This window comes from Sinocyclocheilus grahami, unplaced genomic scaffold, assembly GCF_001515645.1.
Source record: "Sinocyclocheilus grahami isolate Dianchi unplaced genomic scaffold, SAMN03320097.WGS_v1.1 scaffold176.1, whole genome shotgun sequence".
NCBI classification, from domain to species: domain Eukaryota; kingdom Metazoa; phylum Chordata; class Actinopteri; order Cypriniformes; family Cyprinidae; genus Sinocyclocheilus; species Sinocyclocheilus grahami.
The window spans coordinates 1111079-1136395 of NW_015505355.1; the positions used below are offsets into that span (position 1 = coordinate 1111079).

The 25317-nt window shown below is 37.2% G+C and overlaps 2 protein-coding genes across 2 annotated transcripts in view; both read right to left on the minus strand.

Moving 5' to 3' along the window:
- Positions 1-2982: 2982 nt before the first annotated feature.
- LOC107593823 (plasminogen activator inhibitor 1 RNA-binding protein-like) lies at positions 2983-11375 on the minus strand. The gene is made up of 6 exons (XM_016283701.1): positions 11178-11375; positions 10341-10424; positions 10045-10231; positions 9895-9951; positions 6617-6850; positions 2983-4345 (listed from the first exon to the last, which is right to left on the minus strand). The coding sequence occupies exons 1-6, from the start codon at positions 11351-11353 to the stop codon at positions 4286-4288; spliced, it is 798 nt and encodes a 265-aa protein (XP_016139187.1). The 5' UTR covers positions 11354-11375; the 3' UTR covers positions 2983-4285.
- Positions 11369-25317, minus strand: part of zyg11l (zyg-11 family member, cell cycle regulator, like) — a 14745-nt gene continuing 796 nt past the window's right edge. Inside the window, 13 exon segments of the mRNA XM_071582407.1 lie at positions 11369-11406; positions 15669-15809; positions 15976-16073; positions 16761-16813; positions 16871-17074; positions 17854-17901; positions 18843-19004; positions 21113-21163; positions 21464-21563; positions 21663-21727; positions 21975-22083; positions 22085-22149; positions 22992-23191. Of these exon segments, the coding sequence (XP_071438508.1) occupies positions 11369-11406; positions 15669-15809; positions 15976-16073; positions 16761-16813; positions 16871-17074; positions 17854-17901; positions 18843-19004; positions 21113-21163; positions 21464-21563; positions 21663-21727; positions 21975-22083; positions 22085-22149; positions 22992-23191 (1334 nt within the window).

The window sequence follows — 25317 nt, forward strand, 5'->3', positions numbered from 1 at the left end:
TTGTCTGGCCAACCAAATGTTATTTTCTTGATCAGGTTAACCTCAAATCGTAATATTTATTTAAACTCATGAAAATATTGCAAACCGTAACAATGAACCCAACATAGTTGATGGGCAATTATTATACTCCTTAACAAGAGGTCACCAGAGATCCAATACAGAAAAATGGAGAGGAAGTTTACCATAACGTGTGGAGAATGAAATCACATGATGCTGGTCACATGGGTTTGTTAGTTTTCAGGGGATGTTTCGTTAGGGGACCATTTAAACTCATCTTGACGTTTTACTTTTTTGAATTCAAGACTCAAAGTGGATATTGCAAAAACTCATTTAGTGACAAAGACAACTGAAAACTATTCTCTTGGATAAAATATGTGACTCTGGAGCACAAAACCAGTCTTATTAAGTCGCTGGGGGAGTGGGTTCAGGAGATGGTCACTCATTTCTGCTTTGGAGGAAGAGAGAAACATGTAAAGCTTGTCTGAAATGTTTAGTTGTAAGACACAGTCAACCCTTCCTAAGTTACCAGTCTCAGCACAATCAGTAGCACTGGGGCTGGCAGGTGGGTTTATCACATGGTCATGCAATTAAGTGCAAAGCTTGTTAATAGTGGTTTACAAATGTTGAGCAGACAAGGAAAGAACTGCACATCTTCCGTTTCGTTTACTAGAAGCTAGTTTGGTTTCACTTCGCGTTTGAATGTTCCTGAACAGATACAGCAACGTTACAGCCATAGCATGCATCTACAACAAAACATCTCAATCACAAAGCATCCTCAAACTAAGCACATAGCGACTTAAAGGCAAAAACAGCAGTTGAAGGCGAAAGTAAAACCTGTCAGAGCAGTTCAGGGCGCGATGAATCAGGAAACCACGGCTTTATATTACTACGACCACTAGTTTGATTATCGACATCTATATTATATATTATATTCACAGCAGCTTTTACAATATGCTCAGTTGAACGCTTCTCACCATTAGGATCCTCGTTCTCACCTGAAGTTTATTATTGTACACACTTGAGCTGCAGTGTGCATGTGTGTCCGCAGGAGGTCTCTGAGAAAGAAGACACACTGCACTGAGGTAACTTCACTAGGAAGTGAGCATCCCTATGCCCTATAGGCGGGGTTTCCTAGGCGCAAGCCCCGCCCCCGCTCGGATTTCATTGGTCAGTTCAAACAGTCAATCACCAAAAGTTCCTACGTCATCGATCCGTCACGCTATTTTTGAATTAATGTTATTTTGTAAAGCAAATTCATTAAGTATTTAATAGATAAAACTTTAAATTTTATGTTTTTACTTTAAAACTATTTTTTTAGTGTATACAGTTTATTTGAAGCGCACCGCTGAAAGGGGTCACATGCCAAACAACACTTAAAAGAGTAACGTCCTGAACACAAATGTACAGATAATGTTGTCATCCAAGATGTCCATGTCTTTCTTTCTTCAGTCGTAAAGAAGGGACAGTGTGAAAGTAATTGATTTTTGTCGGCGCACTGGCACTTAAATAGTAACATACCACATTCATAAATAAATTCTGTGATGTAACTTGGTACTTCGAGTTATTTCATAGGCAAATTTAATTTGAATAAAACGGAGCTCTTCTGGGCACAAACTTCAGGGGCTAATAGTAACTTTTTTTGCTTCAACATATCACTTTATCGTTTAAAAACCGCATATGTGTTTACTCGGATTGCTTTTGTTAAATGGTATATTTTGTTTAAATTTTCTTAAACAATTTAGTATGAGAAATACACAAAAACAGAACGCATGGGGGGCAAACACTTTTTCACAGCACTGTATTTCTTCATAAATTGGAGTCAGATAAATGTCTAATTGGAATTAACTTATATTGTAATAACTTAAAGAGACAGAAGACAAAGATGTAAAAAGGTACCAAGGCAATATTTTAAACATTATTGAATTTGCGCCAGCAATATTAACAATAAACAAGAGATTCCTGTAAGTACAGCTGATGGGGTGATGAAGGATGTGTTGTCGGTGTTTTAATGGTGCACATTTGACCATTTTAAGCACAAATCACTGGTCAAGAAAATAGCAGGAATTGCACAAATACTGTAGATAAAGCTGTGTAGGTAAACTTGCAGACAGCGTGGAGTAGTCAGTGTTGTTTCACTCAATATTGATGGCTTCAAACAATTCATAAGGAGTTGAAAAATGTCTCCTAGTTAGTTGGAGTTTATTGTGAGACCAAATAAACTATACACTATAGGGCTCAAATCTGGACTCTGTGCAGGCCAAACATGAGCCTGATGGACTTCTTCGTTTTCAAGCCACTTCTTGGTTATCTTTGCAGTTTGGTCAGGAGCATTCTCTTGTCGAAAAATAACATCCGATCGTTCCTCTTCAGAAAACAACTTTTCAGTTGTTGGAAGCAAACCATTGTGCAGTATTCACTCCAAAGCACTGAGTTTTCCCAGTGAAGCAGCGGCTGTAAGGCTCTCCATGCTGCGCTGTGGTAGAGATGCATTCATTATTGTATTTTTCACCAGTTCTTTAAAGAGCATCACCATGCAACACGTTTTATCATGATTCACTTTACACAACTCGGAATCAAACTTTCCATATTCTGCCAAAAACTTCATTCCGACATTGTTTTTCTGAGATGCAATGATTTAAGGAGTGCATTTGCTTAATTCTTGCTAATTTCTTTACCAGTAATTTATATTTAATGCCATCAAAAGATCAGTGTTTAGCCATTTTGGGCTTTTATTTATTTTGGTCAAGGGGTATATAGCTATAAACTAAAGTTTGTAATGGTGATTTATCACAGTTGGGAAAAATTAGAAATTCAAATAAGAAAAAATACATGCACCATTTACTTCTCTGTTGCCAAAGTTTTCCAACTTGCATGGGAAGCACCGACTAAACAAAAGCATTTTATTTGCAGACATGTTTGTAACAGAAAGGACAGAGTGGGGTAAAGGAGAGACGTGACAAACCAGAGGCCTGGACTCAAATCTAGTGTCGTCTTCCATTTTATTGTCCCTCCTCCTATGAATACAGAGTACATCGGCCATCACACTTGGAGGTCTCGCTAGTTCACATACATAAGAAGCTGGTTCCAACTTTTCTTTCGCAGCACACTGTCGTGCCACCCTGAATTACACATTTTATTCAGAAAACGCAAGCAGTAGTGCCATCATAGTAATAATTACAAATAAAAACACCGCAAAGTTCACAGAAGGAATAAAAATAAACAAATGGTACTGAGGCAAATAGACCACGTGCTTAGTAGCTAGATTTCAAACGTCACCATAATCTAAGTGCAAGATATGTCAACAACCTCAGCTAGAGAAAACTCACTAAAGTCAATAAAACTTCATGTTAAGAGCATGACTTGCTGAAACTTACCATCTTAAGCTCAGGAAAATAAACTTATGGCAGATGATGAGTTTTTAAACAGGTTCTCTCTCTCTCACACACACACACACACACACAATTCACCCACGTTTACAGTTCAGAAAGTGGTCCTAAGGTTTCTAAGAGATGAACTTACAAGGACCAGCCTGGATCTCCATTGAGCCCTGCCTGGGTGCTTCAACAAGATGAGGAAATAATCTCTCTGAGGAACAAAGACAACTATGCATACTAATATCACAGGTCCTGCAGAGGACGACAGAAAACACCAAAGCAAGATCAAGACGATGCATTTGCTTCTTGCTACCGGTCAAGAAAAAAAATCCAATTGACAGGATAGCTTGACCTTAGAGCTTGCTTTCAAAACATTTAAAATAGTCAATATACATTATTCATGTATATATGTTAATAGTAAAATCATCACTACGAGTCTCGTATTCTCACTTGGTGGAGAAAAACAATAACAAAAATGAAACGTTCTGCTTTTGGTAGAGCCATTGATAGTGTATTCGATTACACGCAGACACCGCAGTGTCCCGACTGAAGCGCAAGCGGTCACAACACACCTCGATTCTATCTTGAAAATGCATACATTCAAGCAGCAATAAAAAAATATTTATGGCGAATGCATAATCTCTGGAAAAAAAGGGGGGGGGGAAATACTGTATGAACATCCCTGCTATCATGTCTCTAAATACAAAACCTCTACCCATAATTTGCTTCAGTGTAACAAGAAGTCCTTTTTGTGTTTTTCCGCAGGTAAAAGTCAGTTCTCAGTGTATGTATGGATGACAGTCTCATGTATTTCTCTTTTCTGGTTTCTATGGTCGAACGATCCGTAAGCATGCAAGCGTCGAAGAGGAGGGGCGGGGGCCTGGAGGAAGGTTCGGTGGCAGAGCGGAGGTTTAAGCCAGGGCTGGAAAAGCCTCGGGATCATCCACATTGGGAACGGAAATGCCTCCACCCTGTCGAATTCAAAAGAAGCATACTTCAAGCCAACATTTGAGACAATCATTTATTAATCAATCAAAGTACATATATATTATTGCCTTTTCCTGCACAACTAGAAAATGACAAATCTGGAAAATATAAAACATTGGATTTCTACACATACATTCCACAAGCAATTAGCATCTTATGCCATGAGCGTGTCAGATAAAACTTTCAAAAGTCTGTGATTAAAGACCAAACTTCTTTCTTTTTTTTGACTATGGATGTCAATGGGGACCAGAAACTGTTTGGTTTCCCACATGCTTCAAAATATCTTAATATTCAACAGAACTACGGATGCACGATATTATCGGACCGATATCGGAATCGGCCGATAATGGCTTTAAATGTAAACATCGGCTCGATATGAAAAAATATGCCGATATGTCTTGCCGATAAGAGGAATGCGTTAACTCACATGTGCTCAGGGTGTGCTAGCGATTAGATCACGTCAGCAGTGTGGTTCATTCTTGAAGCAAAGTTTTGCCTGAATGGTGATTAGATTCACTGTTTTGGATCGCTGCATTTAAACTGAGAATGCATGTACAGAATGACGCGTTCGGTGTGTGATAGAGTCAACAGTAATAGCACGTGCAGCGGCAGCCTCCCCCCGGGTCCTAATGCCCGCTCAGTAAGGAGTTTTAATTCCGTAGGGGGCGCTGTTGGCCTACTTCTAATGAAATGAAAGTAAAATACACAAATAACATTTAGACCGTTTCTGATTAAATAAAGCAGTAATTGATGTCATAAAATCATGAATATGTTTTGATTTAAAGGTCAGAAGCTATAGCTTACATGAATAATTTTTTTATGAGCTCTAAAAGATTTTCAGAATTTTTACAACTTTTTTGCTTTAGACCATCTACAAACGTTAAATCTTAAAATAAAATGTTAAGGTTACTACTGCATCTTTCTGAAAAAGAAAAAAAATGCAGCAATTGATATATAGTTTATTTATAGTTATTTTCAAAGCTTCAATGTACTGTCATTATAAAAGAACTTCATTATTGTTTAATTCTAACAAATAGCCTAAGTTCTGGTTAAAAACTAACAAATTAAAAATAATTTACTTTTAATTTCCACACAGGAGAGACTTGTTGTTTACAAACAAAAGGAAATATATCGGTATCGGCATCGGCCAAAAAGAGTTGAAAAATATCGGCAAAAATCAAACAACATGCATCCCTAAACAGAACAGAAGAAATTCATACAGGCTTGGAATAACTTCAGGGTGAGTAAATGATGACAGAAGTTTCATTTTTGGGTGAACTACCCCTTTAAGTCTGGGTCAAGAGCAGCAAATGATTTTCTTTCTTTGTTTTTGATTTACATTAAGGACAGAGAGAAACTGGTGTATTAGGCTACTGTCACTTCATGATTGATGGTTTACAATTTAGCACCATGCCATCTATAATGGCTATATTCATGGCAAGAAACAAGTGGAAAAATAGAAAGCGTAAATAAATAACTAAACTACATAAATCAACAACTTAAAAAAATTTTTTTTTTTTAAATAGTTTATTGGCCTGTAAGAAAAGTTTTCAGGCTAAATTTATTATTTACAGGTCTAGCAAAGAATCTTTTGTGATCATCTAATATAAATCATTAAGTTTAGAAGCGCAAATAACTATGGAAGCACGTTTCTACCACTGTATATTAAAAAAACAAAACTGCCACTTTTTTCTCACAATTGTGAGTTTACATCTTGCAATTCTGACGTTTTTTCCTCAGAATTAAGATAAACTTAGTTGCAAGTCAAAGCCAGAATTGTGATATAAACTTTATCCCTCAATTCTGTCTGTATAATCTCAATCCTGAGAAAGGAAATCAGAATTGTGAGATATAAACTGCAATTTAGAGAAAAAAGTTAGAATTGTGAGATAAAAAGTTTTTTTTTTTATATCAGTGGCAGAAACAGTCTTCCATAAAAAACATATGAAAGTCAACATTAAAACATTACTTTCTATGACAATATAGCATTTTTGTACTGTTTTACAGCCAACTAACAGATCCAATCCTGTAATACTCAACGGAAAGGACTGAACTTCACAACAATAAAGAGTTTAGTTCTTTGCTGGGGTATAAGCGAATAGTGTCCATTTAAAAAACTAAATGTGTTCTGTAAGTAAAACAGTAGTGACATGGGTTTCAGGGGCAGACTACAGGTTTATTTGATGTAAGCGGTATCTGCCACAAATTTTCATACATACACAAACATCAGGAGAACATATCAGTATGTCATGTACCTTCTCAGATCTGCCTCCGCCTCGGCTTGGCCGTCCCCCCCCGCCGCCGCCGCCACCGCCTCCACCTCCACCTCCGCCTCCGCCTCCGCCTCCGCCTCCGCCACGACCTCCTCGGCCTCCACGAGATCCTCCACGGCCACGGCCTGGTCGACCCAAGTCTCCGAAGTTTATCTCCAGCTGGGAGGTGATATCATTGGCGGGCTTACGGAAGTGGTGATCTCCACCCTCATCAGCCTTTAAGAAGAAATATTACAGGATCAGCATCAGCAACTAAAACACATTCCCAATTCCACATAATGCTTGCTTTCTTGATGCGCTGTGAGGATTTCAGCTAGAAAACTAGGAGATGTCCTCGATGCGGATAACATGGACAAAATCACACAATCAAATCATAAGACTGGAATCTACAGAATTTTTCCACAGTATTTGGAGGAGTAAATCATAGGTGGGCTGTACAATGAATCAAAATCGCAATACTGACTTGAAACTCAAAGGTCTTCATGGCAACCCATCAAAATAAAAGTTCAGTTTAACTGGAAGAAATTGTGACAGAAAAACAGTGTAAAGCAGAATGTACTTCTCAAAATAACACTTTCTTCCATGTTTTAATTTTAAAGGTAAACTTTGTCTGCCAAAAAATTGTGAGAATTGTTCAATTTTAATTGGATTTCATTTTAAAAGATTAATTAAATTGTTAATGTTTTTTTTCCCTATATTTGATTACCATTGATAATAAGTTTGTATTAAATCATAAATACAGAATAATTAAAACAGACAACACCAAATGTCTGGGAGGAAAAAATAAAAATAAAAACAAAATTTCTTGGGGCCCTAAAATTGTTTTAAAAATGCAATAAATTATTAAAATGTTAACATCTGAGTAGATATGCTTTTTGATTATTACATTTTAATGCAGAAAAAAAACTTTTTTTGTTAAACTAAAACTTAAGTTTCATGATTTCAATGAGACATGCTTATTGATTACCAAAATGTGATTTAACCATTAAAGGGGTCTTATTATGCTTTTTCACTTTTTTAATTTTAGTCAGTGTGTAGTGTGTATGTTTGGGCATTAAAAAGATCTAGAAAGTTACAAATCTCAAAGTCCACTCCAAAGGGAGATCCCTTTTCAAGAACTGCAACGAACGGCTGGTTTGGACCACAGCGTTTGGTTTCCGGGCTTTGTGATATCACAAAGCGGCTCATTAGAATTTCATTACAAATAATTCCCGCCTACAGAAATGTGAATGGTTGGGGGGTGGGGAGGGGCGAGGTTGTAGTTAGAACGCTTGGTTGAGTGAGCGCATCAGACGAGACGACGAAGAAGAAGAGCTGCTGTGCTGTAGCGTCAGATTTTTGGCATGTCTAGAACAGCAGTTCTCAATTCCAGTCCTCGTGTACCCCTGCTCTGCACATTTTGTATGTTTCTTTTATTGCTTCATACGTTTGTTATATTTGACTGTAAGTGCCCTGCGAAGTGGACATTACCGGATACTCCTCCATGATTCCAGTTTGAAGGGAGCGTATATGTTCCATACAAAGGGCATTTAAGTGTGCGAGATGTGAATTTAAATTGTATTTATTTACAGAGGTATATTATGTCCCACTTCACGCTTCTCTAGTAAGTTTCGTAAGCTTTTGTTGAAAGACAGAGCAAGGGGGCGTGGCAGTACTGAAACACCGTCTAAGCTGTTCGCCAATCACAACGCACTGGGACAGCTAACCAATCACAACACATTTTGTTTTTCGAAAGACGGACCTTCATCAAAGCCGGAACTAATCGAGCCGTTTGTGCCAGCCTGGGGAGAAAGGTATTTTAATCATGTAAATTATGTGAAAAATTACGCGTTTTTCGAACCACCAAGCATGAGAGCATGTTCTAGCACACCCCAAAAACAAAACCAAGACTTTGTAAAAGAGCATAATAGGACCCCTTTAAGACTTATTCCAGAAAAATTTGTGAGGGAAAAAAAAAAAGGAAATCCAGACCAATTTAAAACAGAATTTAGGAAAAAATAAAACCGATTTCGTAAGGCCCTACTATGACTACTAGGGGTTGAACGACTTCTTATTCTTTGAAGTCGACTTTTATGTGATGAAAGTCGAAAAGTCGAGCTAGTCGTTGATGGCGTCATTAATGAACAAATAAGTCTGGAGCTGTGATAAACAGCTCGTGCACAGCTATGGCATATGACACAGCGCTGCCCACATGGCTGTTGCTCCTAACAGCTAATTTTTAACAGCTCTTTTGTCTTCGTTATGTTTCTCACAGATTTCTGCTCGTTCTAAATCAGACACAGATAAAGTAGCACAGTAAACATTATATTCATATGAATGCATTAGTGAGAGCGATTGCGTGTGTGAATTAATTCTACCTGGCAGAGTCTCTCTACTAGTAGTGAAGCTGTGGGATTTAGTTATTAAGAAATATATGCTTGAACTTTTCAGTTTCAAAGCTATTTTATTGAGAAATCACATTTCCGCGCTGAATGATTGTGCGCACGCGATCTGCACGTGATGTACGAGCTACTGTCTGTAATGTGTGTGTGTTACAGTGCAGCAGCGCATTAGATTAGAACAGCGATTAACTTACCTGTACAATAAGCTGTTTAAAACGTGCATTCTCCCGTTCAATTTCGAGCATCGAGTAATATAATCTCACATGTCTTGTGGAGCGCTTTCAGAGTATGCATTTATTTGTCATTTTAACTGTTTGGAAAGAGCGTAAATGTGGAAGTCCTTCAAAGATTTATTATCCTGTTGCGTCCTCTATAGGACCAGCGACTAGTCGACGTCAAGCTTAAAGCGTCATGGCAGAGCATTTTGAAGTTGACTAGTCGGTGCAACCCCTAATGACCACAGAGCTGATCCCTCCACCCAAACTGTAGTATTAATATAGCTTTACTGAGACCACAAAACAATTTGTATATTTTTGATAACAAATGGATAGTATAACAGGGAACAAGTCGATAAGTCAAAAGCGCAGACATGCTGCCATCATTGTTGGGGATCTACATTAAGCAGCCAAATCATTGGAACAACAGAGTGAATGTAAACTTTAGTGGAGGCAGGCGTATGTGGGACAGAAAAGCAAGATTTAAAAAAAATAATAATAATAAATGAACAGTCAACATGTCACTGTGTGGCCATCGATTCTTGAATTCTGGCACGGCTCTAGGTCTAGGTAATTTTAGTTCAGGTTAACTACAGACCAACGGTTTGACCAAAAGGGTGACAGGATTATAAAACCAAATCCAGACACAAACCGTGACTGATACCTTTTGGAATGAGTCAGGATCAACATCTCCAGCTTCAATCACAGATCCAGGATGCCGCTGAAAATGCACAAAAAGGAAATAAGCAACATTAGCCTCGAAACCATTAAAAGAAAAATTTACGAGGCTGGAAAATGAACTAATTTAACTTACTGTGCCAACTTCCTCACTCTTTGACTTGTGCAGTACGTAGCCCTTCTTCCACTGACCGTCGTTACCCTCGTTGGGCTTGCGGATGTTGAACTCAACTTTGGAGCGTTCTTTGTCTTGCATGGCCTTCCACTCATCCAGTGTCATCTCCTTAGGACCTTCATCCTTCACCTCCTCTACTTCATTCTCCCTACACACACACACACACACACACACAAGTCCAATGGCATGCTCTTAGCACATCTAGTCAGAGATACTGGCATTTTCTGTTATTCTGAACAGAATTCTACTTGACTCACTTGTTTTCGGAGTCGGCAGGAGTGTGATCTTCACCTTCAGGAACAGGCTCCGGTGCTGCAGACTGATCAAGCTCACTGTCAAATCAGACAGCATTATTAGATCAGGGGAACCCTTGAAATAAACAGACTATTCCATTGAAGCAATGTTTCGTAAATCTTAAATGTCAAGAAATGATAGTTCTCCCCGACTAAGGATGATTTAGAACCAGCCCACCATGTCATTCAATATCAGGTTTTATTTATGTCCAGAACACAAGCGGTTTGGGATAAGTTACTGTCAAAGTTCAATACTTGGGTTAACCCCCTAATATAAATACTATTATTAACAACGACGCTTACCTTTACAAACATCACTAAATAGAGTTAACAAGAGTCTAATGTTTCAGACAATCTACATTATTTCTGTATGACACATTCAATGTTTCTGCAGGTTTTATGAAGGCAAGTTTAAGACATTTAAAGACAAATTAAAGAAAGTTTAAGGAATTAATTGAAGGGAACTAGGAGTTATTTTTTCTAGCTGACAAACATGCAATAGATATTGAATCTCATGTAACATTTACCGCAGGATAGCAATATTGTATACAAGCTGTTTTTTTTTTATTGTTGAGACTCAATTTGAAAGCGGCAACCTTGTTTCTTATCAAAGCGACAAAGCACAAAACTTTGGATAGAAAACACACTGCAAATGTTTAGTAAAGTTTTGTTAGCGCATCAACAGCATAAACTAAAAGACTTGGAATTTAGGAATTGATATCGGTTCATGGAAATTAAGATTAATTTAAGTGATTTTGTTAGCCTTAATGCTGTCATTTTTGTCATAAACCAAACACTCACTTGTCCACAGGGAACTCGCCCCCCTCTGGCTTCTCATCAGCTGGTTTATCAAAGCGCCGTTCACGAGGAGGTCGTCTGTCGGGCCGCCTGTCGCCGGGCCGAGCCTCTCCTTGACCTCCCTGGTGTTGGGAACTGGCCTGACCTTGCTGCTCCGGCCTCCGGCCAACCCTCCTCATACCTAAAACAGATGTTCAGACACTCATTAAAACAGGAGTCCAACACTGAGAACCTGTGAATTCAAACATGTTTTCATAATTAAATGAGTTGATTTAATCACATTTCACTCAGAGCAAAATTAGAGCATTAATATCTGACTGCTGCACGTGTCACTCCAAGGGCAATTTCACCAATCTGACAAATTTAACAAATAAATACTCTTATCCGAATCAGTGCACTTTGCTGAAATATAGCTGCAAGCAGCGATGACGGGCCCAAGCCCCAGGTGCCACTGCCACCCCGGTGGCATCAGGAAAACAGCGCACAGCAGGCTCATACATTTAACCCTCTGGCAGTCTGGTTGTTGAGTCACAGCAATGAAAGAGTTACTCTAGAATATCAAGAGTGTGAAACAGATACACACAGAAAGGAAAGGATATATTAAAACAATAAGCCCCAAGAAGCCATGGTTTACAGTCAATTTATAAGAGCTAAGGGCCATTAGGCACGACACAGAGCGGAGTGCCTAAAACCCCCTTAGATGTTATAAATTCACTGTAAACCACGTTTTCATTACATTTACATTACATTTAGTCAATTAACAAAAAGTCACTCCAAGGGCAATTCCACCAATCCGACACATTTAGCAAATAAATACTCTTATCCGAATCAGTGCACTTATTACAGGTCAGAAAACATACGCAATAAAATACACATATAACAGTCTCACAAAAGCCCCCTACAAGAACTCAACACTTCCAATTTAAGCATATGTAACCATGGACCACAAAATCAGTCTTAAGTCACATGGGTATATTTGTAGTAGAGATGCACCGATTGCAATTTTTTTGTCCGATTCCGATTTCTTGTTAGTGTGATCTGCCGATATCGATTTTTGCCGATTCCGATTTTCTTTCCAAGAACTATAATTGACAGCATATACAAACAAAAATCTACTTTTCTTTAACGCAAAGTTTCATTTTCATAAAAAAACACAAGTAAAAAGTCAGTAATAAAATAAGAACAAATAAAAAAAATTGCAAACAGCACAAATAAATGCAATAGAATAAAGAGAGCTATGAAATTTTAACCTGAAAAAAGTTTTTCAGGTTAAAATTAGGTTTTTATTCAGTTAAGAAATACTACAGAAATTAAAGTAATCAAATGTAAAATAACACATCCAGTGTTATCTTACAGTTGATTACTTTAATTTCTGTAGTCTTCATTGTAAAAATGAAATGTAGATTAATGCTTACCATTAAAGTTATAAAACGTATTCAGTCAAGAGCAGAAAATTATTTTCTTTGTCTTTTGTTCTCTGATTAATGTGACAGACAGCAGCAGGTATATTGGACTGCGGTCCCTTTAAGAGTTTATCCACGGACCCAATATACTGTTACACAACATGCGTTATCTTTCTCAACTATTTAATGTTCCAAAACTGACTGTTTAACTGGATACTCGCCAAAACGAGCATTTTGACAATTTTTTATGTATTTGAATGTTTTAGCGCAGTTAGCCACTCATTTTGGTATTTGTGGCTCACAAGCTGTTTGAGACTGAGCGCGGATTGTGCGCTCCACTAATATAGATCAGTGGTGGTGCGCGCGCGTTTGGTATAAGCGCGAAACCTGCGGGAATGACTAAAATAATGCACAATACAAGCACTATTTAACCGGAGCGAATGAGACGTGTGTGAGAGAGAGAAGGGGTCGTCGGAGAGAAGAGAGCGAGAATGCGCGGCTGACGTTATTGCCTGTGCCGCTGGTAACAAAACAGATCGGCTCGAAATCGGTAAGAAGTGAGACTGACCGACTGATCACCAATCCGGGCCGATCATGAGGAAAATCGGCCGATTCCGATCCCTGGCCGATCAATCGGTGCATCTCTAATTTGTAGCAATAGCCAACAATACATTGCGTATGGGTCAATATTATTGATTTTTCTTTTATGCCAAAAATCATTAGGATATTAAGTAAAGATCACATTCCATGAAAATATTTTGTAAATTTCCTACTGTAAATATCTAAACTTAATTTTTTATTAGTAATATGCACTGCTAAGAACTTCATTTAGAAAACTTTAAAGGGGTCATATGATGCGATTTCAAGTTTTCCTTTCTCTTTGGAGTGTAACAAGCTGATTGTGCATAGATAAGATCCCTGAAGTTGCAAAGACTAAAGTCTCAAAACCAAAGAGATATTCTTTATCAAAGTTAAGACTCTGCCACGCCCCCCTAAAACGGCTCGTTCTAACACGCCCCCACATATCTACCTCACTATGTGGAAATATTAGCATAATGCGCCCAAATGTGCACGCAAAGAAAGAAGGCGTGGTTTCAGTAACCGCAGTTAGTGTTGATGCAGCATGTCAGGGAGACGCTGTGTGTTTCTAGACGAAAGCAAAAGCACTTTATTTGGCCTTCCGGAAGTAGATGCATTTAGGAACCTTTAAGATCACTTACAACAGAACAGCAATGCATTTTATGGACGACCGTTTCGTGAACCTAGGAGAGGAGGTCATTCTGACTTTGCTATGACAATCTGGCGCTTCTGAATCAGCTACTGTTTTGATATTAGTTTAAGTATTTGCTATTGACTGTTCAAATGTGGAGTTTTGCGCATCGTGTGTGTGTGTGTGTGTGCGAGCGAGCGAGAGAGAGTGAGGGGGTCACATCACAAGCACATACCAGCTTCATCACTGTGTCTGTCACGCGACTCTGTTCCCCTTTCAGGCTTTTTCTTATTTAGTTTTTATTTATTTATTTATTTTAAGTATTTGTTTTCATTCAGTTTAAATGTTATTGCCCTTATATGTTCTTTGTTCTAAAAATGGCAAAAAAAAAAGAGCTATGAATCTAATGGGACATCCTGAAAAATCACTGTAAAATTACTATAAGTTAAAAAGAACAAGTCATCTTATAATTTACAGTGAAAAAACATTAATTAAACATTAAACACCCACAATTCCCGTTGTTGCACGTCACCTTTGATGGTTAATTGAATTAACTGCTTCTTTTTATTATTATTTTTCTTATCGGTTCTGAACATAGGGTTTATGTTACATCTTTTGTTGTTATATGAATGTTTATTACATTATTTTATCATGTCGTTACCATGATGGTGTTTATTATTTGTGTGAATGACAAAGTGCACCTTCTATATATATTAATATTTATTTCAGCATGTGCAATAGTTACTTGTGATGCATGAGCTTTGATACATTGTGACGTTTTTTCATTATCACCTGTGTTTTTGGTGGTTGTTAGTATATTATAAAAGTAGACTACAAAACAGATAATATAGCTGCAAGCAGCGATGACGGGCCCAAGCCCCAGGTGCCACTGCCACCCCGGTGGCATCAGGAAAACAGCGCACAGCAGGCTCATACATTTAACCCTCTGGCAGTCTGGTTGTTGAGTCACAGCAATGAAAGAGTTACTCTAGAATATCAAGAGTGTGAAACAGATACACACAGAAAGGAAAGGATATATTAAAACAATAAGCCCCAAGAAGCCATGGTTTACAGTCAATTTATAAGAGCTAAGGGCCGTTAGGCACGACACAGAGTGGCCGACACGACAAAATCCCCTTAGATGTTATAAATTCACTGTAAACTATGGTTTCATTACATTTACATTACATTTAGTCATTTAGCAGATGCTTTCATCCAAAGCGACTTACAAATGAGGACAGTGGAAGCAATCAAAACCAACAAAAGAGCAATGATACGCAAGTGCTTTGACAAGTCTCAGTGTTAGAACGAGCCGTTTTAGGTAGGTGTGGCTGACTCTGAACTTTTATAAAGAATATCTCTTTGGATTTGAGACTTTAGTCTTTGCAACTTTACAGATCTTCTTTATGCACCAAGAGCTTGTAACACTCCAAAGAGAAAGGAAACATTTAAATTGCATCATACGACCCCTTTAAGTACATTATGCATAAAACATAGATAGATAGAAACACGCACAAATACAGTGTACACATACACACACATTAGCTGCAGATGATTGTTTAAGCTCATATCTGAGATACGTTGTGTTTTCCACCAAATGGCAACCTGGAGTGTTGAAATACTATTGGGTAAATCTGCAGTGGGCGGAGTCACACAGACCAAAAAAAAACAACAACAGACATTCCGACACAGAACGCATATTCCAAAGTAGAATAACTGGCTGTAGAATCGTTTTGGGGAGCAAGTATGTAAACTTAAATATCTGCAAATATGGTATTTTTATGCTTTAGTACAGTCAAAAAAATACGAGACATGATCATAGCATGTGGAAAGTTATTTATCCTGCTTTATTTAACACTGATAATGCATCACATTTTGTACCTGAGTTTGCAGGCTGAAGATTTCGCTCCAGGATGTTTTCTGTCAGACACTTCACGTCACTGTGTGTGTCTGGATGGGAGCTCAGGACCCTCAGTATGTCTGTTCCTCCTTCACTCTGAAGCATATTACAGTACTGAGGGGCTACAACAACAGAACGTGACTATAATCACACTGTCAACTAAATTACACCATTATCTTTGCTTACTTTTTTACTTACAGCTGTGAAAAACAACAGCAAATATAACAGGACATTGCTGTGTATCTCAAGAGGCGTGCTGTTTATTAGTCTCTCTGGCTTTTTTCTTACCGTTCTGACAGCAGACAAACTGTATGGCCCAGAGAGCCCAGAGCTGAACACCAGAACACTGAGAGACGTGCAGCAAAGGATAGAAGGGCTGGAACGTCCTGAGAGACGAGAGTGAGCGAGTGAGTGAGTGAGTGAGAGAGAGAGAGAGAGAGAGAGAGAGTGAGAGAGAGAGAGTGAATGAGAGAGAGAGAGAGAGAGAAAACGAGATGAATAGTTCCATTCCAAATTTAGAATGTTTAGAATTTTGAAGACTGTTCCAATACTGTTTTTTTTATTCAAATACAATAAACAGGGTTGTATATGCATGGAAAGACTGTACGTGACCAGTACAGTCTTTAGCCTTCAGATTTTCTTCCTTCTACATTATGGACATAAACCTTCTTGTTTATAAGAAATACTAAACAAAGATGTTAATAAATAGTTATGTAGGTGAATTAAATTTAATGGCCATACACGGAGACTCACATTATCACTTACAAACGTGCCAGCAAAAAACGACTGGCTTTCTGATTATTTTGCAACGGCATCAATTGTTTTGGTGAAAAACAACCTGATATTTAAAGGGAGAGTTGAGTAAAAAAAAATCCCCAAAATATTTTCTTTTATGTTTTGATTAAGACACTTACCGGTAAGAAACCATTGCATGCTCAGGAGAACTCCATGACAGGACAGAAGAGTGCTTGGCATCAATTGTTTTGGTGAAAAACAACCTGATATTTAAAGGGAGAGTTGAGTAAAAAAAATCCCAAAAATATTTTCTTTTATGTTTTGATTAAGACACTTACCGGTAAGAAACCATTGCATGCTCAGGAGAACTCCATGACAGGACAGAAGAGTGCTAAAATCAAAGAGATTCAATGTACAGAGTTAAGATGCAAAAACAGACAACACACACCAGTTTCTCCTGCACTGTGTTATGCAGCTCAGCATCCAGACTCCACACCGGCCCCCTGACTGAGACGAGATGAGCCAGGATCCCTCAAGCAAAGTAACTGACGTCCACCTCCACCACTGGGTTGATCAGGAGTGAGACAATGTGCTCCACCAGATCCTCACTCATCAGCTCCATCCGCAGCTCCTCCACCTCTGCTACATTATTCTGGAGCACAGAGAGGGGAAAAGATACACTGCTTTCAGTGTTGAGCAATCTATTCGTAATTGAAAGCATATAAACGTCTAGAACATAATAATAAAATCCACACAGTTCAATTGTGATAAATGTCAACATACACTCTAAAACATGCTGGGTTGTTTCAACCCAACTTTGGGTCAAATATGGACCAACCCAACTGTTGGGTTAAATTTTTTTATTCAATTTTTTAACCCAAAAGTTGGGTTAGTCCATATTTGACCCAAGGCTGGGTTGAAACAACTCAGCATTTTTTAGAGCGTAGATAAACCATAGCACGAAGAAGTTTCATTTGTTAAGGTTTCAAGGAGTCCAAACTGCCTCTGCTAACACTTTAAGACACAATAAGGCTCAATGAATCACTTTTAGTTAATGCACTGGGATGCATGAACAATGAAAAATGGTATTAGTCTACTACGCTATCAACCAATACTAGAATATTAACATTCTATACATTTAAAACCAAATTAGATGAAAGTTTTATAACATTTATGCAATTCTAAACATGTGTTAAATTACTTCAAAACAGTAAAACAGCAAAAAAGCATATATTCTGAGTACTTTATGGTACTTTATTTGTTACAATTATTAAACTATTGTTCAACACAGTCATTTTAAGTTAATTTAGATTTGGATGTGGTCACGTCAGTGTTTACTTTGTAGTTAATCAATTCATTTCCTCCAATTTTACCATATAACATGGTAAAAAAATACATTTACCAAAGATATAACACATAAAATATATTTACCAAAAGGCCCAGGAGCTTCTGCTGGATGGAAGACTCCGAATAATAAGACTGTGGAGGAGAAGATAGAGTGATGAGAAGATACAGGAAATACACAAACACTTAAAGGGATAGTTCACCTAAAAATGTAAATTCTGTGACCATTTACTCAACCCTGATCATGACGTTATATTAAGACATTCACATAAGTATGCACAATAAGCAAATATCAACAAATGCCAGCAACTGCTCAATACAACCCCTTAAAAATCCCACAGACCCAGAAACGTAGTAAGAACATCGGTAAAACAGTCCATGCGACATCAGTGGTTCTTACTACGTTTCTGGAGCTGGGAACATTGAAGTTACATTGCCGTCTATGGAGGGTCAGAAAGCTCTCGGATTTCATCAAATAATATATTAATTTCTGTTCCGGAGATGAACAGAGGTCTTATGGGTTTGGAACGACTTGAAGGTGAGTAATTAATCAGAATTAGACAGAATTTTTATTTTTGGGTGAACTAACCCTTTAAATAAACTGGCATTAACTAGATGCACGAGAGCTCAGCTAAAGTGATAAAACGTCCAAAAATAAAATGCTGTCATTCCATCAGCTTAGCAGCAAATGTATTTGGGAAACTAAATGAATGGGGTTCAGTGCTGGAAATATTCTGTGTTTGAAACTATTGGTTGCCCCACGACACACATCACTTCCACATTTCGAAAAGAAAGTCTATGGAAGTGTCACAACTCTCTTTTCCAATGGCTCTCTGAAACATGTGCCTTGTTGCTAGAAGACACATGGCACATGTAAACAACATGTCTTCTAAAATCAGCTCAAAACAACAAGCGTGTTTGATATCCCTCAACTGGATGGAAACATATTTCTGTGTCTGTGTCCATCACACTCTACGCAAGTTTCTATGAGATCTCAAATCTGGCAAAAAATGTAGTGCAGTATATTCCAACCTTTAGCTATGTGTGTGTGAGTGTAAGTGTTTGTGTGTGTTCACCTCCAGCAGCTCCATGTAGAGCTCTATTCCTTGGCACTGAATGAAATGGCGACACGCGGTGGGCGTCTCATCTGTCAAGTTCCACAGAGCGCTCAATGCAAACTTCAGAGTGGAGTCCACTACACCCAGAGAGGCCTTCTGCTGGACGATACTCAGCAACTGCTGGGCTTGCACAGAAAGGGGAATAAATGCATTGGTTGGGTCTACTCATGATTCATCTGTCCATTCAGTCATTTGCAAAAGAAGCTTCATCATTTAGCCATTCACATATCATATAAAACTTTAGGGAACAGAGAGAACACAATGCATGTGACAGTATGATTAGTGTGAGGCCACATGATATGGTTTGAAGAACCTGTGCTGATGTACTTGCTGAAATAAATGGGGCTGTCCTTTTTTAATACCTTAAGATTGCAATGCAGTCTGGGATGACTTGCTATTTGCTATTAATAGATGGGCGGTATTAGGTTGAGGGACTTTCTTATTCTATATTTCATTGGATGGACAATTTTATTTGACACTCTGTACAAGTCTTGAATATGTTTGGTTCGTTTAACCTTATGATAAAGGCTGTAAAATGTTTATATTTTCTGATCTGGGGTACACTAGTATAGACAGGAACTAAAAACCACAAACTCCAATTTTGATGACTCTTTAATCCTCATGTTGTGTTCTGGTCATTTTGACCTGGAGAGGATTTTCTCTTTCAAATACTAAATAATGTTAGTGCATTGGACTAAAACCTACAGACTTTGCTCACACGTGTTATAGCAATTTATTTATTTATTTGTGGTTTTTGAGATTCCCTCCCCCACACACACTTTGTTACACTCGCGACTAGGGCTGAAATGATTAGTCGACATTATCGACAACGTCGGCAATAAAAAATTGTCGACAAATATTTTTGTTTTCGAGTAGTCGTTTAAACTCATATGACCTAATGAAAGAGCCTGCGGTAATGCGGTTTGAAATTCAAGAGAAGACACAGCGATTCAGCGCATTTGAGCGCAAACGCAGCCAAACCTGAAGCTGCTGAGCGGCGTTTAGGATGAATAAACCACAAAAACTGACAGCGGTGAGAAAGCAGCAGTTAAGAAAGCATCTGATTACAGCGATGAGGATGTTTGCACGAGCTCTGCAGTTCGGCACTCCAGTAAAGTCCAGTCACGTTCCGTTTATTTATATAGTACTTTATGCAATAGATAGCCTTAAATCAAGCAGCTTTACAGTATTAAACATGAAAAACCAGAGTCAGTGTCGCCTTCAGTTAGAATTACAACTTTATTTTCTGTTATAAAGCAGCTCTCCAGTGTGGAGCTAGCTAATGATAAAATATTTTTATTAGTGGGAAAAAAAGTATTATTTAATTAAAGTGATGGATCTTGATCTTGATCTATGTCAGGACTTTTTTGATTATCATAGCCCTATACTGTTTTTTAAGAGAGGTTATTTTGTGAATAAAATAGTTTAGCCAAACATAATAAAGCGTCTTATCACTTACCTTTATTTTGTTTCTTATCCATATTACTTACAAAAGGAGATGTTAGGCAGAATGATGTCATTCAGTTACTTTTTCATTTAGCTAATTAAATGGTGAATGAGAGAGTTTCTCTGTCATCTCATTTTGTGTGCCAAATGTATTTATTTGTGTAAATTAATTGTATAATTGTAATTACATAATATGACTTTCAGAAGCTGAAGTGCTTACCTTGTTAGAATATATATAGCTCAATATTTTTACTAACTGCAAAAGCTGAATAATCAATAAATGTCTAATGATTAATCAGTTAAATTATCGACGATTAGTCGATTAATCGCTCTAATAATCGTTAGATTAATCGATTATCAAAATAATCGTTTGTTGCAGTCCTACTTGCGACGTTACCAGCCTACAAAAAATTGCTTATAAATATTGTTATGCTATATTATTACCAAACACTGGATTCAATCTTTTTATCAGCTTGTTTTCTTTCAATAAGCATAGGTTTTGTATTTCTTTTTGGAACTGATTGATCATAGGGCTCATTGATCTGAGCTTATGCACCTCAGTTTTGGAGTGAACATTGCCAAAATGATAAACAAATAATGCTTTTAAACCAATTTTATAGCATAATTATAGTGATAACATACCATAATGAGAGATTTACACGCAATTATTTTTTAAATAACTGTCATTTTTTATCAGGAATGGCAAATCAGGTAAAGGATTTTTAGCACAGCACTATGTTTAAAACAGCAACAGCAAATAAAACTACTTTTTTTACATTTACCTTCATTATGAACGCCTCAGCACCCAGTTCTGAGATCTCCTCTGTGCTCAACTGCAATGAAGTGTGAGAGAGCCTTTTACTCAGTAATAATGTACCAAAGATGAAAATGATATGATACTAGATTTTTGTTCATATAAGCAGATTTTAAAAATCCATGCTGATATGTCTGCATAATTGCATATACGTCTCTCACACAATACCTTATTTCTTTTTTACTTTTGAATTCACTTTTATCTAGATAACACAGCAAAATGAATATATAGATCTTTATTTCTTTAATAATACTGTTGCTAGGGTTAGGTTTGTCCTGGTTTTAGACACTGAACAGAATGCAGGTGTTGCTGTAATGACCTTAGACACCAGTATGGAGACTACAGCCACCGCCATTCTCTGCACCGTCTGATCTTCATGACTCCCCAGCAACATCATTATCAGCTTAGCAGCTTCATATCTGTAGGGAAACAGTGGTCAAGATGGCGATAACCACTTCAACAATGCACAGTATATCTGAACAAGTTAAAATGCACTGAGGACACGTGTGTGGACTGACCTGTCAAATGGGACGACCTGTAAGATATGATCACTGCAAAGAGTAAGCAGGCAATTCTTCTGCAACTAAAAGCAAAAAAATAAACTCTTTAAATACTGATACTAGAACCATAGAGAGAGAGAAAATACCATGGAAATCAATGCGAATCAGCAACTACCATTCTTCAAAATATCTTCTTTTGTGTTCAACAGAACAAAGCAACTCGTACAGGTTTGGAACCACTTGAGGGAGACTAAATGATGACAGAAATGTCATTTTTGGGTGAACTATTCCTTTAGTGTTTATGGCTCAAACCGTTTGGGATGGTTCTACCTGCTCGTGGTTTGGGAAGTTCTTCATGGCTGTAAGAAGCTGCTGAACTACATTTCCCAGCAGGCGTAAGGGCATCCCCAGCACCAGCTCCTGTACGGTCAGGTTAAACACATGCAGAGGCCACAAGCTGAACGTGCAGAGAATCTGTGTGGTGTGGCATCCCAGCCAATACCAGCTGAAACAGGAACAGACACATGGGCACGCTATGTAAATGTTATTCATGCATTTTTAAAACTGAGCCAATATCTTTTACAATAAAGGGAAGTTTTAAAGCATTGTATAAGATGTCATGATGTAATTTAAACTATGCCATATTGTAACTATGCCTTACAAAATTACTCATTTTATCTGAATTTATTCATTCATTTAAAACATTCCAATTAAATTCAATTTATACACAGAATGACTTCAAACACACCTCTTCTATAATGAGAATTCATTTCTGAACTATATTTTTGATATACCTTTTTGCTTCACTGCTTATTAATATTTGAGAAATTGTTGTTGGCCAAATTAAAGTCATGTGATACGACCAGCAAAGTCATGTGGTGCAACCACATGCAGAAAAAAAAAAATCAGGAAATGACTTTATAAAGTCTGTGTGTATGCAGATAAATAACTTTTAAATATCAGATAAGTTGACCTTTTCGTGACAAGGCAAGGTTAGTTCAAGCTTTAAAATGTCATGTGGTGCGACTCCTAAAAAACATAATGATATTCATAAATTGATATAAAAAAAAACAGTATGCAAAATATTTTGAAAATAATTAATTATGTATTCAAGATGTAACAAAACACTTTTATAGTGCTTTACAATAAATGCAAACGTTTCTTGAAAATGGCATTAAAATTCCAAATTATTTGAAACCAGCATAAATACTAAAACATATGGGCTTTAAAATAGATTTTTCATTTTCTTTATAACTGACACTCATATTTATCACTGATTCTAACAAACCAGCCTGTTCATGTTTAGTTAACAAATACAGATCAGATAATAGAAGAATTTTTTTGTACCTTTAAGATGTGTGGCTGAGGGTCTTCCGTGTCACTGGTGTGACTGTAGAGATGAGCAAGAACCTCCCGTATGAAACTCTCGCGGTCGCTGTATCTCCTCAAGCACTCACACAGCTGGGTTAAGTTGGACTCTCCAGCCACCTGCATGTGTTTACAGATTAGTACGTATTTGCAGCTCCTGGCAAAATCTGCTGTTAGTTCTGACTCAATGGGATGGCAGTGAAATGTATTTTTTTGCAAGTTAACCAGACTTTTGACTATCGGCAAGAACCCTGGCTCACTTTGCTGCTTATTCTGGTCAGGAACAGACAGTTTTTACATTCAATTTCACTGTAAATCTGAAATAGTAATTGCAGTGGATCCTGTCTGCTTCACTGGCTGCTCTCCCATCAGTATTTACTGCATCATGACACTAAATATTAGATTAAACCAGTCATGAATTGCATTTTTACTAGTGCAGTCAAACGATTAATCGCGATTAATCGCATTCAAAATAAAAGTTTTTGTTTACATAATATATGTGTGCATACTGTGTATATTTATTATGAATATATAAATACACACACATGCATGTATATATCTAAGAAAAATATTTTATGTTTATGTATTAAATATATTTATAAATAATATAAATTATTTGAATATACATATATACATGTAAATACATGTAAATATTTTCAAAATATATACATGCATGTGTGTGTATTTCTATATTCATAATAAATATACACAGTATGCACACATATATTATGTAAACAAAAACTTTTATTTTGAATGCGATTAATCGCGATTAATCGTTTGACAGCAGTAATGTATATATATATACACACACATACAGTATGTATTTTGAAAATAGTTACATGTCTAAATATATATATATATACATGCATGTGTGTGTATTTATGTGTACATAATAAATATACACAGTACATACGCATATATTATGTACACAAAAACCTTTATTTTGGATGTGATTAAAGGCACAAAATGTAAGTTTTCGCCGCTAGAGGGCGCATATTCAAAATAAACAAAGAGACAAAGGCGTAGTTTGATGAGGCCGTGACTGAGTGTGGAATCATGGGGGTTGTGGTCTTCATCCTCACAGCCGAAGCAATCCGATGGGACTCGGGCAGAAATCATGGTCATGGATGAGCTAATGTATTAAAGATTTATTAACGTCGTAGTATGAAGCAGGGTGAGGCTGAAAGCCATCGAAGCAAAACAAGGCCGTGGAGTGGGGTATGAGTGGTTATGAACAAATGAATGAAACGCATTTGTCCGTGTTTCACTCCTTCTCAAATCGCGCTCTTATGTTTTAAATTGCTCAGAGCCAGAGAAAAGTTGTTTTTTTTATTAAAAAGTTCAATGAATATATAAGAATACATGAATATAAGTAGCTCAGTTCATTGTCAAAAAATAGTGCACATGACCCAGTAGAGGACATTGTCATTACTTATCACAAAACCACTGTTTATTTACAGTGATTTATGATAAAAATGTATTATAGGCTTTTTAGTGTCTTCACAGTCAAATTCACACTGTTATATGAAACACAAAATAACGTGACCATATGTGACCGTTGCCTTTATTTACAGTATGTCAGTGTGGTTGTATTGTGTTTCTTTGTTACCCACAGCTATAGCAAAAAATATGATGCGAGTGAAATTTGAGTTTGGAAGACAGAATTCACTAAATATGCCCTAAATTAAGAAATATAGAACATACTATATAACCAGAGCAAGAGAAACTATGCTTGCAGCATAACTGAGGTTGGCTCTTAAAACCAACCGGATGCACTGCAATGGAGGTCAAAGGACATATAATGATTCATATTTTCTAATCTGTGCATGCTAACAGAGACAAAATGAAGCCGTGAAGCCGGAAACACACTGGCCATGGCTCTGGATACGCACGTCCTGATCTTGGCATAGTTTTCCATAAACGACCAGAAATAGACTCAGTATCACTTGTGCTTATTGAAAAGTGCAATGTGATCCTGCCAAAAGCATAATCCATGATATTTTGTTCCATTTAAAGTGGATTGTTTGTATTATACGTGTGTATTATGTTTGTATTATGTATTTATTTGTATTGAACAGAAAGGAAATGTTAATGGAGCCAGAGATGTGTTTGAAGCTGATGTTATCAGGATCAATATGTAAGAGACTGCATAAACAAATTCTGTCATTTTTGGATATATTATTATCATATAAATGCAAAAATAAACATCAATTCTATTCGGACGTCTCAATATGTAAAGGTGCTTATCGCCATGAAACAAAATATCGAATATGAGCGATAACATTACAAAATGTCTTCACTTGAC

What these genes read in the sequence shown, in the direction of transcription:
- LOC107593823 (XM_016283701.1), bottom strand. Translation starts at nt 11,353, where the DNA reads ATGAGGAGGGTTGGCCGGAGGCCGGAGCAGCAAGGTCAGGCCAGTTCC. An exon ending in GGCGAGTTCCCTGTGGACAA is followed by an intron (nt 10,425 to 11,177) that starts GTGAGTGTTTGG and finishes TAATGCTGTCTG; the next exon opens with ATTTGACAGTGAGCTTGATC. An exon ending in ATCCTGACTCATTCCAAAAG is followed by an intron (nt 6,851 to 9,894) that starts GTATCAGTCACG and finishes TTCTTCTTAAAG; the next exon opens with GCTGATGAGGGTGGAGATCA.